Source organism: Ranitomeya imitator, chromosome 2 (genome assembly GCF_032444005.1).
Source record: "Ranitomeya imitator isolate aRanImi1 chromosome 2, aRanImi1.pri, whole genome shotgun sequence".
Taxonomy (NCBI): Eukaryota; Metazoa; Chordata; class Amphibia; order Anura; family Dendrobatidae; genus Ranitomeya; species Ranitomeya imitator.
In genome coordinates, this window is record NC_091283.1 from 400,572,789 (window position 1) to 400,591,820 (window position 19,032).

Here is a 19,032-nt window from a genome sequence, read left to right on the forward strand (position 1 = left end):
CTTGCAAAATGGCGGGCGCATACGCAGTGCGCCCGCCGAATCTGCCGGCCGGCAGATTCGTTCCAAAGTGCATTTTGATCACTGAGATATAACCTATCTCAGTGATCAAAATAAAAAAAATAGTAAATGACCCGCCCCCCCCCCCCCCCCCCCCCCCTTTGTCACCCCCATAGGTAGGGACAATAAAAAAACTTAAGAATTTTTTTTTTTTCCACTAAGGTTAGAATAGGGGTAGGGTTAGGGTTAGGGGTAGGGGTAGGGTTAGGGTATTTTCAGCCATTTTAACCCTAAAAAACTTCCTAGAAAACACACAGACTCTGCATAGAAAACTGCATAAAAAAAACGCATCAAAAAACGCACCAAAAAAGCACCAAAAAAAGGACCTGCGTTTTCTGCAAAGAGCTGCGGTTTCAGTCCTGAAAAAAAAAAGGATGGAAATCAGGAACGTGTGAACATACCCTTAGAGTCTGACGGCTGTTGTAACCTGTTACCGACATTTAGGTGGTAAAAATACACATTTTCATTTCTGTCATGCCACTTTGCATTAATTCCTGTAAAGCACCCGAAGGGTTAATAAACTACCTGACAGCGGTTTTCGATATGTTTGGGTGTGCTGTTTTTAAAATGGTATGACTTTGGGGGGTTTCCCAATATACGAGACCCCTAAAGTCACTTCAAACATGGATATGTCCCTAAAAAAATAAATGTAAATTTCCTTGAAAAAATGAAAAATTACTGCTACATTTTCAAACATCCTAAAATGCTAACAAAATAAAAGAACATTTTACAAATGGTGCTGATGTAAAGCAGACATGTGGGAAATATTATTTATTAATGGTTTGCTGTGGTATGACCATCTGGATTAAAGGGATAATCATTCAAAGTTTGAAAATTGCTATTTTTTTAACATTTTTCTCCAATTTTTGATATTTTTTATAAATAAACACAAAACATATTGACCTAAATTTACCATTATCACAAAGTATAATGTGTCACGAAAAAACAATCTCAAAATCACTGGGATTTGTTGAAGCGTTGCAGAGTTATTACCACATAAAGTGACACTGGTCAGATTTCAAAAATTTGGCTCCGTCACTAAGGGGTTAAGCATGCAATATTCCCCGGCCACCCACCATAAATTTACAACATACGATCCTTAAACAAGAAATGAATCTTTCAATTTTGGGAATTCTTATTTTTTCCCTCTGATTTCTGCAGTTCACAGTCACGTAGGTCAGGTGAGACATGTGTACATGGGGTCGTGACACTGGCAGGGTCAGTCCTATCTCCTGCCGACAGTCCGACCCCACAAGCCACCTCATTGTGTTATCATTGATATGATTTATCCATCCGTCATCTTGCTTCTCGACAGCTCATGGAAAGTTCTAAAACGTCCATTAGATGAAGGAGCAGATGCAGATTGGTCACGACAGGGAACGATGTTCTTAGTTCGGCCTGCGTATACATGTCACGATGTATGGAGGCACGCTGACAATCCCGTGCTCCTGTTTGAATTGGATCTTTCGCTTTGTTCATCCTGATCTACTGATTCCTGAATCATCCCCGGGGGAATGTGAGGATGGAGGACTTTGGAGAATTATACCATTTTTTTGCATTCTTCCCACATGATGTGACGGGTTAAGGGTCTTTTAAATTTCAGTATCAATGCAACTAACTCATTTCTGCTGACTGAAAGCTAATAATAAATGCCCTGTTTTCCCAGCGAAATATATATTTCTGACAGGTCACCTTTCACTCGCCATATATTGAAGTTGGCTGAAGATTATACGAGTAGAGTGCGGAGAGCGGCCAGGGCATAAAATAAGAGCAGCCTCCATATATTTTCTTTGTGACATGCTGTATACCTGGGGGAGCGAGGGCTCCCCGGCCTCTAAATGTCAAGGCTTTCCGAAAGGCGGCAGAGAGGAGCGGCAGCGTCGCCAGGCAGTCAGCTCGCTGCTAGGCTCTGTTCCTGAAGGCTCGACAGCACAGCCTGTCATGTCACCGAGGCGTCAGGCTCCTAGTGCCCTACCCTCGTTTGCTATCAGTAATGCAAATGACTGATTGTCACCCGTTATCCTGCAGGACGGGGTGCAACCTGTAGCTGGGTTTCGGGGTCTCTACAGCACATCTCACAGTAGGATATAAGTGTCTTCGAGATCTGTAACGGGGTCCCAGGGTCTCGGCAGCACATCTCACAATAGGGTATAAGTGTTTCCAAGATCTGTAACTGGGTTCCAGGGTCTCGGCAGCACATCTCACAATAGGGTATAAGTGTTTCCGAGATCTGTAACTGGGTCACACGGTCTTGGCAGCACATTTCACAATAGGATATAAGTGTCTCCGCAGTCTGTAGCTGGGTCACAGGGTCTCGGCAGCACATCTCACAGTAGGATATGTGTCGCCGCGATCTGTAGCTGGGTCACAGGGTCTCGGCAGCATATCTCACAGTACGATATAAGTGTCTCCGTTATCTGTAGTTGGGTCACAAGGTCTCGGCAGCACATCTTACAGTAGGATATAAGTGTCTCCGAGATCTGTAACTGGGTCCCAGGGTCTCGGCAGCACATCTCACAGTAGAATATGTGTCTCCGCAATCTAGCTGGGTCACAGGTCTCAGCAGCATATCTCACAGTACGATATAAGTGTCTCCGCGATCTGTAGTTGGGTCACAGGGTCTCAGCAGCATATCTCACAGTACGATATAAGTGTCTCCGCGATCTGTAGTTGGGTCACAGGGTCTCAGCAACATATCTCACAGTACGATATAAGTGTCTCCGCGATCTGTTGCTGGGTCCCACGGTCTCGGCAGCACATCTCACAGTAGGATATAAGTGTCTCCGCAATCTGTAGCTGGGTCACAGGGTCTCGGCAGCACATCTCACAATAGGATATGTGTCTCTGTGATCTGTATCTGGGGCCCAGGGTCTCAGCAGTACATCTCACAGTGGGACATAAGGGTCTCCTCAATCATTTACTGGGTCCTGGGATCTTGGCAGGACGTCTCACAGTAGGATATAAGGGTCTCCGCATTTGTAGCTGGGTTTCTGTGTCTCAGCAGCACATCTCAGTGGAGGATGTAAGGGTCTTCGCAATCCTTATCTGGGTACCAGAGTCTCTCCAACACATCTCACAGTGGCATATAAATGTCTCTGCAATCTGTAGCTAGGGCCGGGGTCTCTGCAGCACATCTCACAGTAGGATATAAGGGTCTCTGCTAACTGTAGCTGGGCCCCAGGGTTTCTGCAGCACATCTCACAGGCTGCAGTCAATTAATGTAACATCCGCTTATCCTTCATTTACATTTGATGTCTGACTATAGATTTAAAGTCACATATACAGACTTATTTCAGGGAATCACTTTTCCCGACATCGGTGTGATCAGTGAGGGAACTACGGTGCTTATCAGAGGAAACTGATCTACACTCAGCTTCAAAGGGGTATAAATATGGAGGAATCTTATAAGACACAAATATGTATAAAATCTAATAAATGAGGTTGTGTGCACTAAACATTCCAGAATAGTAGTACAAAAGTGTATAATGCTGCTCCTAAGTACAAGAATATAGCTACTGTAACACTGCTCATTTGTACAAGAATATAACTCCTAAAATACAGACCTATGTACAAGGATATAACTACTATAATACTGCCTTCTATGTACAAGAATATAACTACTATAATACTGCTCCCTATGTACAAGAATATAACTACTATAATACTGCTCCCTATGTACAAGAATATAACTACTATAATACTGCCCCCTATGTACAAGAATATAACTACTATAATACTGCCCCTATGCACAAGAATATAACTACTATAATACTGCCCCTATGTACAAGAATATAACTACTATAATACTGTCCCTATATACAAGAATATAACTACTATAATACTGCCCCCTATGTACAAGAATATAACTACTATAATACTGCCCATATACACAAGAATATATCTACTATAATACTGCCCCTATGTACAAGAATATAACTACTATAATACTGCCCCTTTGTACAAGAATATAACTACTATAATACTGTCCCTATGTACAAGAATATATCTACTATAATACTGCCCCTATGTACAAGAATATAACTACTATAATACTGCTGCTATGTACAAGAATATAACTACTATAGTACTGCCTCCTATGTACAAGAATATAACTACTATAATACTGCCGCTATGTACAAGAATATAACTACTATAATACTGCTCCTATACACAAGAATATAACTACTATAATACTGCTCCTATACACAAGAATATAACTACTATAATACTGCCCCTATGTACAAGAATATAACTACTATAATACTGCCTCCTATGTACAAGAATATAACTACTATAATACTGCCCCCTATGTACAAGAATATAACTACTATAATACTGCCCCCTATGTACAAGAATATAACTACTAAAATACTGCCTCCTATGTACAAGAATATAACTACTATAATACTGCCTCCCATGTACAAGAATATAACTACTATAATACTGCCTCCTATGTACAAGAATATAACTACTATAATACTGCCTCCCAAGTACAAGAATATAACTACTATAACACTGCCCCCAATGTACAAGAATATAACTACTATAATACTGCTCCTATGTACAGGAATATAACTACCATAATACTGCTCCTATGTCCAAGAATATAACTACTATAATACTACCCCTATGCACAAGAATATAACTACTATAATACTGCCCCTATGTACAAGAATATAACTACTATAATACTGCCCATATACACAAGAATATATCTACTATAATACTGCCCCTATGTACAAGAATATAACTACTATAATACTGCCCCTATGTACAAGAATATAACTACTATAATACTGCCCCTTTGTACAAGAATATAACTACTATAATACTGTCCCTATGTACAAGAATATATCTACTATAATACTGCCCCTATGTACAAGAATATAACTACTATAATACTGCCCCTATGTACAAGAATATAACTACTATAATACTGCCCCTTTGTACAAGAATATAACTACTATAATACTGTCCCTATGTACAAGAATATAACTACTATAATACTGCCCCCTATGTACAAGAATATAACTACTATAATACTGCCCCCTATGTACAAGAATATAACTACTATAATACTGCCTCCTATGTACAAGAATATAACTACTATAATACTGCCTCCTATGTACAAGAATATAACTACTATAATACTGCTCCTATACACAAGAATATAACTACTATAATACTGCTCCTATACACAAGAATATAACTACTATAATACTGCCCCTATGTACAAGAATATAACTACTATAATACTGCCTCCTATGTACAAGAATATAACTACTATAATACTGCTCCTATACACAAGAATATAACTACTATAATACTGCTCCTATACACAAGAATATAACTACTATAATACTGCCCCTATGTACAAGAATATAACTACTATAATACTGCCTCCTATGTGCAAGAATATAACTACTATAATACTGCTCCTATACACAAGAATATAACTACTATAATACTGCTCCTATACACAAGAATATAACTACTATAATACTGCCCCTATGTACAAGAATATAACTACTATAATACTGCCTCCTATGTACAAGAATATAACTACTATAATACTGCTCCTATACACAAGAATATAACTACTATAATACTGCTCCTATACACAAGAATATAACTACTATAATACTGCCCCTATGTACAAGAATATAACTACTATAATACTGCCCCTATGTACCAGTTTATAATTATTATAATACTGCCTCCTATCTACAGTATAAGAACAGGGGGTGTTTGCACATGACTGTGAATGTTGATTATCTTCTTATTTGCAGACATCTATAATTACAGATTAGTTGATTTCTATATGGATTAGTTATTTTTCAGACTCATTTAGTAGAAAAATCAGACATGACATTGGACAGATATAGATGTAATGTTTGATATGTATGATGTATTGTAGAGTAGTAAGTTGGGGTCCGGCGGCATACGTACTGCAGGGTTTATGGTGATTTATCCTCTTTAATCTTGTTTTATTTCTACCCTTTGTATCCTTTTTAGAGTAGAACTGAAATTTTGTCGTGCATCTAGTATTTGCAAAAATCCCTAACTGTCCGTCCTGTGACCCCTCATGGACGGCGCTGACCTCCGGCCAGTGACACACGGCTGCTCCATTAGTAAACATGGCGACAGCAGCAATGGTCAGATCAGGGAGAGATGAATGACCGCAGTGGTGGGGAGCAGAACCGATGATCAGTCACTGCCGACAGCTAATGATCCCTGGTAATTGAGATGTGGCACCTGGAGCCTTAAAGGAAGGGGGGGTACTTTTTATTGTCTCTTAAAACTAGTTTTAAGGTTGGTACCTGATTATAAGCCTAACCTTACATCTGCAGTGTACCCGCCGGTGATGATGGCACTAATTGTGCGGGTGACCAGGATTAGTGACAGGTGGGTTATATCACTGCCTCTCTCTTGACGCTGTAACTTGTGTGGATTGACCCTCTTCTTACCCCAGTCATCCTCTTGTCTTAGTCATTTGCAATTTAAGACCTTATAGACATCAGAGCTGCTTGTATGGATGTGTACTTTGAATGCCGCCATATAATACTTGTGCCGCCATATTATAGATGGCACCTACCATTCATATTTTTTTTCCTTTACACTAGTGACCTGCATTGACACTTTGCGGACCGTAGTTCTTCCTCGGCCTCATCCTTTTATGACAAGGACCTTGCCGCTCCGAAGAGACAAGATACATAAGGGAAAAGGGTGTTGTCATTAATGCCGCAGAGACGCCCGGGGATCAGGTGCCCACATCCTGGAAGGGCCAGACATTAATCCCAGCTGTTCCCAGTCCCAACAATTAAAGGATATGTCCAAGAGCAGCATTGTGGATAGGTGATAAATGTACGATTGCTGTGGCTCCCAGTGTTTGTGAGAACGGGGGTCTCATGGCCAGACGTGGTCATTTTTGCATTTTTCCAAGTCTATGGGAATGACTCAGAACACTGTATATACCCGTCAGTCCTACAGACAGTGGATGGGAGCGGTAGTGTGCATGCATGATCAGGGTTGCCACGTTTGTCTACGAGCTGTACACCTTTAAGATCTTTAGTAAATAGGGATAATTTTTTCTTGGAGCAGTTTTGTGGCCGATCACTGACTATATCGCTGTGTATTGTAGGATGAGAAGCATTTAGCACACAATAAAGGAATAAAGGGGATATGACAATAGTCTATTCACTGCAGTAAGTGGCGGCTCAGGTTACCCGGCCGCCATACATGTTCTCATCGCTTTCATCTTCTAAAGACTCTTCTGAAGTGCACTGTACAAGCAGTTGATTTAGCTTACCAAAGCTGGACCATCACCGCCTCTCAACTATGATAGACTAGAGGACTGTCCTGGTCATGGTGAAAATTAGAAGAGACTCTGCTCCTGACCAAAAAAAACAGCAGTGGAGCCCAGGAGATCACTGCAGCAACATTAGTATCATGTGCACGATTGTGATCATCAGGATAGTTATTGGCAGGATAGTGTTTGGCAAAATCATGGTCATTGTTCATGATCTGTGACCAAGATCCATGTGATCGGCATAATTATGGTCATCGTTCAAGATCTGTGACCACATTCCATGTGATCAGCAGGATGGTGATCGGCACGATGGTGATTGACATAATCATAGTTATCATTCATAGTCTGTTGCCAAGGTCCATGTGATCGGTAGGATAGTGTTTGGCATAATCATGGTCATCGTTCATGATCTTTGTCCAAAGTCCATGTGATCAGCAGGACAGTTATCAGCATAATCATGGTCATCGTTCATGATCTATGATCAAGATCCGTGTGATCAGCAGAATTATGGTCATCATTCATGATCTGTGACCACGTTCCACGTGATCGTCAGGATGGTAATCGGCACGATGGTGATTGACATAATCATGGTCATCGTTCATGGTCTATGACCAAGGTCCATGTGATCGGCAGGATAGTGTTCGGCATAATCATGGTCATCGTTCATGGTCTATGACCAAGGTCCATGTGATCAGCAGGATAGTGTTCGGCATAATCATGGTCATCGTTCATGATCTTTGACCAAGATTTTGGTGATCGGCACTATAATGATTAGCATAATAAAGGCGATCGTTCACGATCTGTGGCCAAGATCCTTGTGATCAGCAGGATAGGGATCGGCATAATTATGGTCATCGTTCGTGATCTGTGACCATGTTCCATGTGATCGGCATGATGGTGATTGACATAATCATGGTCATCGTTCATGATCTGTGACCGAGATCCACGTGATTGGCCATGTGGGATTCTTTTAATTTTAACCCTTTTTTGCCTTTAGGAAGACATCCCACAGGTGCTGAGTAATTTCTCACCCTTTCTTGTGTTCAGTGGGGTGAGGGTGACGTACGTTTTTTAGTCCTATTACTGTGTATGGTGGGATCAGTATTGAAAAGTCAGCATGAGCGTCTGATCGATCAGTAATTGTGCAGCAGCTTGTGTTTTATTTCAGAATGTTTGGGATATCCTCCATCACATTCTTCCACTGCTAATTCAGATTATAGAGTGTCCTGAACAGCAGAATTTCAGGTATTATCTCCATGATGGATGTCCGAGGTTTAATGAAGCTGTTATTGTCCCAATTGGAGATAAGCCGGGAATCATCATCTTGTCTAATCTGGAATGATATAGAAGCGGGTGATTGTAGAATTATCCCCGATAACATCTCTTCATTGCTTGTAAACTTTGAGATTGATATTAGTAACGACCTCGACCGCAGCAGCTTCTGTGTAAGGCGCTCCCCCTTACTCTGCCAGACGCCGCCATTTCCCTTGTAATTAGATATATACATATTGATCCTGAGAGTCACAAAGCCATCTCTAATTAAAATGGAAATTGAATTTAACGCTGCCGTTCGTCATTTTTGCGCCCCTCCTTTATCGCGGTTAAACGCCCAACATGAGACTAATAAAGCTTCATCTGCGCAGATCGATTTTCCCGTAACTTCATTAAATGGCGACTGATAACAGAAAATTCTGGTGCAGAATGTCATTTCTTGAGACAGCAGAGATTGCCGCAGAAGTCGAGCTCAATACCGTAACCAGCGAAGCGGGAAATGTTTCACCACGTCCCATATTCTATTACTCTATTATATCAGCGGCGACAGCAAGAACGATGAGTATTACTTATAACTGCATGAAGTGCGGAGTATGAGGAGTAGACGCTGGTAAACATCTCCATACTGTGCTACTTCTGTCTTTAATACCGGGCGATTATCCTAATATTGCGTAGATTGCAGTCATTCTCTCCTGTGAACTTGTGCAGTGATCGGCAAGAGCTTGTCGTTGACCCGATACTTTTTGACCAAAATCTGATCTGTCAGTTATTTTCCCTGTACATTTTCGTAGGCAAAGATACATTATCTCAAAAGTGATCGAATTGATGAGAAACCATACGGTTACTGTTACTTAATGCGTTTTTTTCACACTAACGACTCACTATATCGGTGATATCACATGTACAGTGACACTGACCAATGAAAATCTATGTGCTTGTGCACGAGTGACTTTCCATGCACTTGTCTCGGCTGTTATCCAATATGATACACTATCTGTAATGGCAGGGCACGAAGAACAATGGACCCAGGCTAGTCTGGAAATTGATCAGCTTGATTGGATCGAGAAATCACATATTCATGTGATTCACACTTGATCTGTCTGGAAGAGCTCCTCCAATATGGGTCTTTACCTGGTCGTGGACTTTAGGCATGGTCGAGTTATGAGGTCACGCTGTCTATGGCCCATGAATATTCACCTCCTAAGATGTTGTTGTAGAGGATGTGCTTGTTACAGTTTTTCTTCACAGATTCATGGCATTTGGCTGGTGCAATGATGAGCTGATGCAGGGGCATGATGATCAGCCGGCATGAGCCGATGGCAGCACGCGTTGATGAGCTCATGCCGGTGTGTGACGAATAGCCGAGACGGATATGTGACTATGAGCTGATGCTGGTGAATGACGCTGGTGCGTGACGATGAGCCGATGCGGGTGCGTGACGATGAGCTCATGCGGGTGCATGACGATGAGCTGAGTCGGTGTGTGACGATGAGCTCATGCGAGTGCGTGACGATGAGCTCATGCGAGTGCGTGACGATGAGCTCATGCGGGTGCGTGACGATGAGCTCATGCGGGTGCGTGACGATGAGCTGAGCCGGTGCGTGACGATGAGCCGATGTGGGTGCGTGACGATGACCTGATGCCGGTGAATGATGCTGATACAGATATGTGACGAGCCGGTGCAGTGTGCTACGATGAGTTGATGCCGATGCTCATCGTGACGTTGGTAATGAGGTATAATTATTAAAGCAGATGCGTCATCCTGATATTACATGTAATCAGAATTTTCTCGTTTACCCTGGATGCTCGTGAGTAAGTTTGACCTTTTTCAGGTCTGCCGCATTACATGTATGGTATAGCTTGCCCTGTCTGTGTCCTGTGAGGTTACACAATTGCCAAGTAACAAGGCGAGAGTCCAATGCAATTGCATCAAAAATCCATCAGGCCACCGCGCGGTGAAACACAGTAACATTTAATCTGAGACTGGAGAGCAGGTGTTACATTAAAGGTGCCTTAGAGCCCGGGGCCAACTCCTTATGTTACAGGTCATAGTTCATATGAGCAGCAGCTCCGACACTTCACATTCGATAAGACGTCTCCTAGCACAACCTGTGCAATGGGGGTCGGGAGGAAAATCAAAGGAAGAACAAGGTAGAAATCACCGGCGGGGGAAACACTATGAACATTTCCCACTATCTACAGTGAATATTTTGAGAATGGCGCATATAAATGGCACATGTACTGGGAATAGATCCTCCAAATCCAACAGGTGTACCCCATGCCTTGTGCGCCAGCTTGTTTTTCCTGTGTAAAGTGATATTTTTATGATCTGACCGGTAAATGGCGCACAACGTATGGGGAGTGATAACATTTGTGTACTGGTTGGCTGGTAATGATAGGGGCTTGGATATGTGCACAGCCTCAGAAGTGCTGGAACACGCAGAGAGGCTTATAATGGATTGTAGGACCCGGTGTCTCCTGCGTCCTAGCCCCCCGTGACTATACTCCGTGAGGATCACATTGTATGATGCCGAGCACTCGCTCCTTACATTTCACAATCCACTGTTTCACCATCCTCGTATTTCTCATTCCGTGTAATTAATGGATGTATAATATCTCTCCGCAGCCCGCTCATTGCCGTCACCTTTGCAGCTGCCTGCGCTATTCCTGGGATCACCTTACTGACTGTCGCCGTGAACCCACTGACCGGAGCACTTGGTGCATTCAACATCTTCCTCTACACCTGCTGTTATACCCCAATGAAGAGGCTCAGCATTGCCAACACCTGGGTGGGATCTGTGGTGGGCGCTATCCCACCAATCATGGGCTGGACTGCGGCTACTAGCAGCCTGGATGCTGGTGAGCAATGCCATGATATAGATTAAGAATTGGACATTATTATGGAAGACTCTACTACCATGTGCTATGTGTCCTACTCCAATCACATCCAGAGCTGTGATTTCCTGGCAGTAATCCGTCTGCATTGGTTTACATCTTTACTATGTTGGCGCCTCGTAGGAAATCTAGTGGCTACAACTCCCGCAATCTAGGCTTATTCTTATAGCAAAGTGCCAATGCTAGATACAGCTCTGGTTGTGATTGGAGACCTAACAAGTTGACTTTAGCCAAATCTCCAGCTTTTGTAAAACTACAATCCCAGCCTGCCGTGACATTTTGCAGCTGTCGGGGCACACTGGGTGGTATTGTAGGGCCAGACTGCTCCAGAGAAGGAGCCCCAAATGATCCTCCACAATGACCTCCATAGGGACTCGGCTGTGTTCACTGTGACTTCTTCATGGACAGATACATCAGAAGCCGATCCTAGTAATTATCACTACTGCTTATCTAGTAATTCTCCAGACCCCCTCCTGTGTGGCTGTGCTCCCCAGGGGGCTAATTGTGCAGCTACTAATTTCTAAGAAAGGGCTTTAATTGTGTAGATGGATAGTCAGGGACGCTCCTCATATCAGAGTCCTATACGGCAGGTAGAAGCCCCTAATGAGTGCACATATTCACCAATCTCCACTCCGCATATATACCTTGTATCTGCACCTTCTGTAGCCTATACTAATCAGCAGACTTTGGAGATCCAAGGTCTCGAGGGCACCTTAATCAGCGGCATTGTGTGCCCAGGTCCTCTGCTCCGACCTCCTGTCAATAGTCCAATCAGACCCCGCGAGTAAGTGCAGCACTTCACGGTAATAGGGGCCACGTAACAGTAATTGGCTGTAGCGGTAACCATACTGGGAACCTTCCTTTATTATGGTCTGTGTATGGACACAGGGACCAGGACTTTAGTTCTGTCTCCCATAGAGCATGTTGTATGGCCTCTACTCCAATCACCACTCTGCCTGATGAGAAAGAACGGGGGCCCCTCATTTACCACTTACTCTATAGGTAGTGTTGGGAGATGCACAGGTTTCTCTGGCCGATGTGGAAGACAGGAGCATTGACGCACAGGTAGAGTATGATGCAGGACAGGGACCCTCTCACCCGCTGCTGGATAGCCTAAGGCATGAGCGGAGAACGCCATCAAGAGGCATTTTCTAAAGTCATTCTCTTGGCTGGTGACTGGTTGTGTCCCAATAACCAGAGATGGTCCAGTATTTAAAGCCGAATAGTGGTCATCTTAAAGTGGCTGCCATTTCTGATACACAAGCAGGAGATCGCATCTGTTCCCTGTTTTGGTGTCGTGAACCTTTTTCTGCACCCTACAGGAACATGTGCCGCCACGCTCGGTCACATCCATCTCTCCCCCACCTTTCCATGTGACACTTTAAAACTCTCAGCTGTCACTCCCCGGCAGCGCCTCGTAGCTGTCACCCCACTTCTAAACACTGACGTGATGCCGGGGACCCTTAGCGGGCGAGCCCTTCCTGTGGGGCTACTTTGATTTGTTTAGGTAACAAAGAAACAAACATCCTCAGTTCGATGAATGATGGAGCCCGCGCATCGTATCATTTATTTTCTCAGCTCGTCGCAGCGATTGGGACCCGGCCCTGTGTTTACTCGCAGCGGCATTCGAGGCCTCTTCTACAGACTGTTTAAATAACATGTTCTGAGCGCCGAGCCCTCGGGCAGGGGCTGTATTAATTAGACTCGCAGACTAAAGTCGCTGCGTAAAATGAATTGTGCTGCCAGCTGGAAGAAGAGATCTATTGTTCCCTTATTGACCGCTTTCCATATATTGGAAGCTATCGGTTTTATATGGATTTTGTATGGTCCACAATGGTTGTACAAGGCCTAATGCCATGATCGGGGTAAAATATCTGGAGCTTTTCTAACCCGTTAGTGACGGAGCCAATTTTTACAATCTGACCGCTGTCACTTTATGAGGTTATAACTCTAAAACGCTTCAACGGATCCCACTGATTCTGAGACTGTTTTTTCATGACATATCGTACTTCATGTTAGTGGTAAAATTTCTTCAATATAACTTGCGTTTATTTGTAAAAAAAAAATTTAAATTTGGCAAAAATGTAGAAAGTTTTGCAATTTTCAAACTTTTAATTTTTGTGCCCTTAAATCAGAGAGTCCTATTGCACAAAATTAGTTAATAATATTTCTCACATGTCTACTTTACATCAGCACAATTTTGGAAACATTTTTTTTTTGGTAGGACGTTATAGGGGTTAAAAGTTGACCAGCGATTTCTCATTTCTCCTCCAAAATTTACAAAAACATTTTTTTAGGGAGCACCTCACATTTGCAGTGAGTTTGGGGGTCCATATAACAGAAAACACCCAAAAGTGACACCATTCTAAAAACTGCACCCCTCAAGGTGCACAAAACCACATTTAAGAAGTATATTAACCTTTCAGGTGCTTCACAAGAGCTAAAGCAATGTGGAAGGAAAAAATGAACATTTTACTTTTTTCACAAAAAAATTACTTTGGAACCAAATGTTTTTATTTTCACAAGGGTATCAGGAGAAAATGGACCACAAAATATGTTGTGCAATTTCTCCTGAGTACGCCGATACCCCATATGTGGGGGAATGCCACTGTTTGGGCGCATGGCAGGGCTCAGAAGGGGGGGATCAGTGTTTGACTTTTTGAACGCAAAATTGGCTGGAATCAATGGCGGGCGCCATGTCGAGTTTAGAGACCCCCTGAGTAACCTAAACAGTGGAAACCCCCAAATTATAACTCCAACCCTAACCCCAAAACATCCCTATCCCTAATCCCAACCCTAAACATAACCCTAACCACAATCCTAACCCCAACACACCCCTAACCCTAATCCCAAACCTAATCATAACCCTAGCCCCAACCCAAACCCTAACTCTAGCCCTAATGGAAAAATGGAAATAAATAAAAATAAATCATTATTTTTACCTAACTAAGGGGGTGATAAATGGAGGTGTGATTTACTATTTTTTTTATTTTGATCACTGTGATAGGGTCTATCACAGTGATCAAAATGAACCAATAGGAAAAATTTCCTGTTGTGGCCAGGTGCTGGCCGACAGATCTCGGCGGGCGCACTGCGCATAGCCCGCCATTTTCTTCCCGGAAGAAGACGCCTGCTGCCGGGGGATGCAGGAGGGTACAGGGAGACTGGGGGTACCAGGGGGAGGGGGGGGAGGGGACCCCATTTGTCTCTGCTCTGATGTGCTAGATTACATCAGAGGATTGAGAAATTAAATGGGAAATCTGACTTTTTTTTGCAGTCGCCGTTATTCCGTGAATAACGGCCATCGCAACATCATGTTCTCCGGGGTCTCAGCTATGCTGGGGGGCTCTATATTTTATTTATCGGCGGCGTTAAAAAGCAGCGATGAGGAGTAAGTACCCATAACTACCACCATTAACAGGCGTATCAGGCGTTTATTGTTTATCTCGGATACTGCGGGACCAGGACCACAGACATAAAAATGTCATATACAGTCATGGCCTAAAGTGTTCCAGAAAATGAACTATTTCTCCCAGAGAACTATTGCAATTACACTAGTTTGTTATACACATGTTTATTTCCTCTGTGTATTGGAGCAACACAAAAAAATACTGAGAAAAAATAGCAAATTGGACTTAACTTCACACACAACCCCAAAAATGGGTCGGACAAAATTGTTGGCACTTTGCAAAATTGTGGGTAAACAACTTTGTTTCAAGCATGTGATGTTCGTTTAAACGCACCTCTGGCAAGTGACAAGTATGGGCAAAATGAAAATCACACCTGAAACCAGATAAAAAGGGGAGAAGTGAGCTCAATCTTTGCATTCTGTGTCTGTGTGTGACACGCTAAGCATGGAGAAGAGAACTGACTGAGGACTTAAGAACCTAAATTGTTGAACCAATATCAACAGTCTCAAGTCCATCTCTGGAGATCGTTACTCAAACACATAGGGCCCCCATAGCAAAATGAGATGGGACCCACCACCTAATGACAGGATCTGCAACAGCAGCATAGGGAGCAATAAAAACATGGATAATACCGCCATATGTGAAAGAGCCCGCATAATAGTACCAGATAGCAGAAATCTACAAAAAGATACAGGCCCTGATTCATCATTGCTGTTTCTCCACTTTTTAGGAGTAAATTCTTCCATTTTTTAGTGACTTTTTAGTGTTTGTGCCTTTTTCTCTATTTTTAAGCTATCTGTCTTGAGTCTTTTTTGTTTTATTTTTCCTCGACACCTTGGCTTACCAGTTGTGACAGGTCAGATTCATGAATGTCGCATGCCGCTCCAGTCCCTGCCTGGGGTAAGGTTTGTGTTGGAGTTTTCACTTTGGTTATAAAAAATGTGCGTCTTTTCTTGCTAAAAAGTTGCAAAAACTAGTTAAAGACGAAAACAAAGAGCAAAAATGACTTCAATGAAGCACAATTGATAAAACTGGGCCACTGGCCACATTGTTCTTGCACTATGAGTGGTCCCTCAATATGTGGGCCCCATGGTAGTTGTGGCTACTTTGGATGCATGACAATTAACATTGACCAGGACTATGACCACAGGCATAAAACCGTGATCACACACACATATCTACTGACCGCTGTTTCCAGTTTATATAGGACCCAATATAGCGATCAGATTAGGATAAGAGGAGCTTTTATAACCTGAGGGAGCAGGGAATATTATACAGTTTATTGTAGTGAGTTTCTATAGACTTGAAGGTCTATATCTATCTATATAGACTTGAAGGTCACACGTTATCACGTGTGTATATGGAAATTGTAGTTTGTCTGAGTCCCAAGAACACGATCTGGGTGATATCATTTATAATCTGAGGTTCAGTGAGAGCATTCATTATTTCATTGCGGTGAGTTTAGGTTGTAGAGCAGATTACAGGTACTGCGGTACAAGGACCACAGACATAGACACATGGAGATTACCTGCTGTTTCCAGTTTATTGATGATCTCCTTTATGTTCTAGGGGCCTTGCTGATGGGTGCCATCCTCTACTCCTGGCAGTTCCCTCACTTCAATGCCTTGAGCTGGAACCTCCGTGAAGACTACTCCAGAGGAGGCTATCGAATGATGTCCGTCACGCATCCAGACATGTGCCGCCGCGTGGCCCTTCGCCACTGCCTTGGGCTCATAGGACTGTCCACTGCAGCACCTGTCCTGGATGTCACTACATGGAACTTCCCCATCATCTCCCTCCCCATTAACCTGTATATCTCTTACTTGGGCTACAAGTTTTACCGGGACGCCGATCGCAACAGTGCCAGAAAGCTTTTTTTCTGCAGTCTCTGGCATCTCCCCACACTTCTGCTCCTTATGTTGACCTGCAAAAAGTCTGTCGTTGGGAAAAAAGAGAAATCGGAGGTCGTCCAAGATCCAAGCTGAAAATGGAGAATGAAGAATTTTCTAGAAGGATCACACAATGACCAGACTTTACTGTAAACTCATTTGCAAATAATGAATTTTCTCTGGTGTCCATGACAGATTTACTTCGAGGACACCAGTCTTACCTCATATAATAGGATCGGGAAGGGACGTGCATTTTAAAGTGCTCTTTATAAGTTCGTGACCCCATCACACCATGCAAAATCCTTTAGCTAGCTATTTAAATTTGGGAACTTCTTCCACCTTATGTGATCTGTGAGAATTCAGCAAGCAATATTGTTGGCTCGTCAATGTACGAGAAATCTGTTCATAATACAAAAAGGTGGCATCCACATGACTCCCGCATGGACTGGTATTCTCATTGCTACCGGATGGTGCCACTATTAGCCTGTATCCAATGTTCGGTACAGTTCAGGTCAAGGGAACAAGACAATCTCCAGATGGAAGAGCTAATATTTATTTTCTGAGGTCAGGAGATGGTATACAAGAGTTACTATACTACGGGAGACTGTTCAGAAGATCATGCATGGTTTCACTTCTAGTCTAGTTGCCTATGTCCAGGCTCTCAACATAAATATTGGGTGAGGCCAAAGATACTGCCAGATACTTCTGCCACAGCTTATCATGGAGAAAACAAAGGTTACCCTCAACGGGATCCATCAGGAATATGCCAGTGACTTGGAGCAGCTTTAAAGGGGCTGTCCAGTGGGTAATAAAATAATTTTTAAAGGGTTCAGATTGGATAGAGAACCTCCACCATTTCCCAAAGCTCCTGATCTAAGGTTGATCCTGTCTCCTCTACTCTCTACTTCCCAATTTCATTTTGACAAAGCAGAAAAAGCCCATTTAAAACTGAGTTGGGTCACCGCTGCGGCCAGTGGTTGGCTGAGCAGCAATTTCTGGTGTGTAGAGATGAGACTAATGGATTAAGCTCTGGAATAGGTGCTGGGGGTGGAAATGTCAAGGTGAGTACCAAGTGGTAGAAATGGCTATGTACTGCCGACACATGGCCTCATAAGTGTGAACGTCAATGTGGCAGTGTCCTATCCATCACTGGACCCCAAGTCCACCTCTGGGAAAAAGCTGAAACGATCAGTGTATAAAGCCTTCAACTTGTCTATCACCTCCCTTGAAATGATAGATGGCATCGTCACCCAGATATAATAAGGGAAATGAAATCACACAAGAATGGTCATGTTAATGATTAGGCATCACTTCCAGTCTTAGATTTTTGGTTTCACTTCCCTACCCTCACAGCAACCACCATTATTCTCTAATCTGAATTTGCCTTACGTTTCCTGCTTCAGCCTGTGGGGCTCCGTACTTGAAGACACAATCTCTGATACTGTAATGTAAGATATCGCTCTGTTTATGATGTTTTTTGGCATATTTCATTAAAAAAATGGAAAACTCCTAATCCTTTCGCTGATTTTTTTTTTTGTGAATTGTACTTGAGTCCAACTGTCCGGAAGATACAATTACTATGGGATATGGGATCATTTCCTCCTGCAGCGATCACAGGACACATCTATTTACGCCCCATATATGGGATGTGAGGTATTGGCTCGCAACACAATACCTGTAATTTACCAGTGAGCAAAGTCCCCTCAAGTCATGAAATTAATAGCCGCGTGCGTACATGGGGTAGTCATGCCGGTCTGCGCTTGTGCCAGACAAAGCCAACATGACCGCCAGCTGCCAAGGGTGTGGTGCCAGGGAAAGTCAGCTGGAGCTGTGCTAATGGAGGGCAGGGATGGCAGTTACTTCACCCACAGCTCTTAATAACACTGCCTCGTTGGTGGCGCTTGTGAGACAGCACCTGATTATTTTCCTATCCCACAGGACCGGAAGGCCACAGCAATGGTTTGGGATAGGCCAAAGCCCATGTCGCTCCCAACTTCTACCTGTGCTGCTACCTCAGTTGGTCCCAGTGGTACCTGGTAGTGCTGTAGTCATACAGGGGCACCTAGAAGACTAATCAAGAGCTCATCTAGATTTCTAGAAATAAAGCTTAAAAGGGATTTTCCAAGCTGAACAGGAATTTTCCTATATTGCCATATAGATTGGTCATCGAAATATGCGATTTGCTCCCTGGCGGTCCCGG

The 19,032-nt window shown here is 43.1% G+C and overlaps 1 protein-coding gene across 1 annotated transcript in view; it reads left to right on the top strand.

Moving 5' to 3' along the window:
* COX10 (cytochrome c oxidase assembly factor heme A:farnesyltransferase COX10) overlaps nt 1–18,345 on the top strand; it is a 109,322-nt gene extending 90,977 nt beyond the window's left edge. The window contains exons 6-7 of the mRNA XM_069750614.1: nt 11,265–11,497; nt 16,513–18,345. Of these exons, the coding sequence (XP_069606715.1) occupies nt 11,265–11,497; nt 16,513–16,928 (649 nt within the window). The 3' untranslated portion in view covers nt 16,929–18,345. The remainder of the gene's footprint in view (nt 1–11,264; nt 11,498–16,512) is intronic.
* Nucleotides 18,346–19,032: the final 687 nt, after the last annotated feature.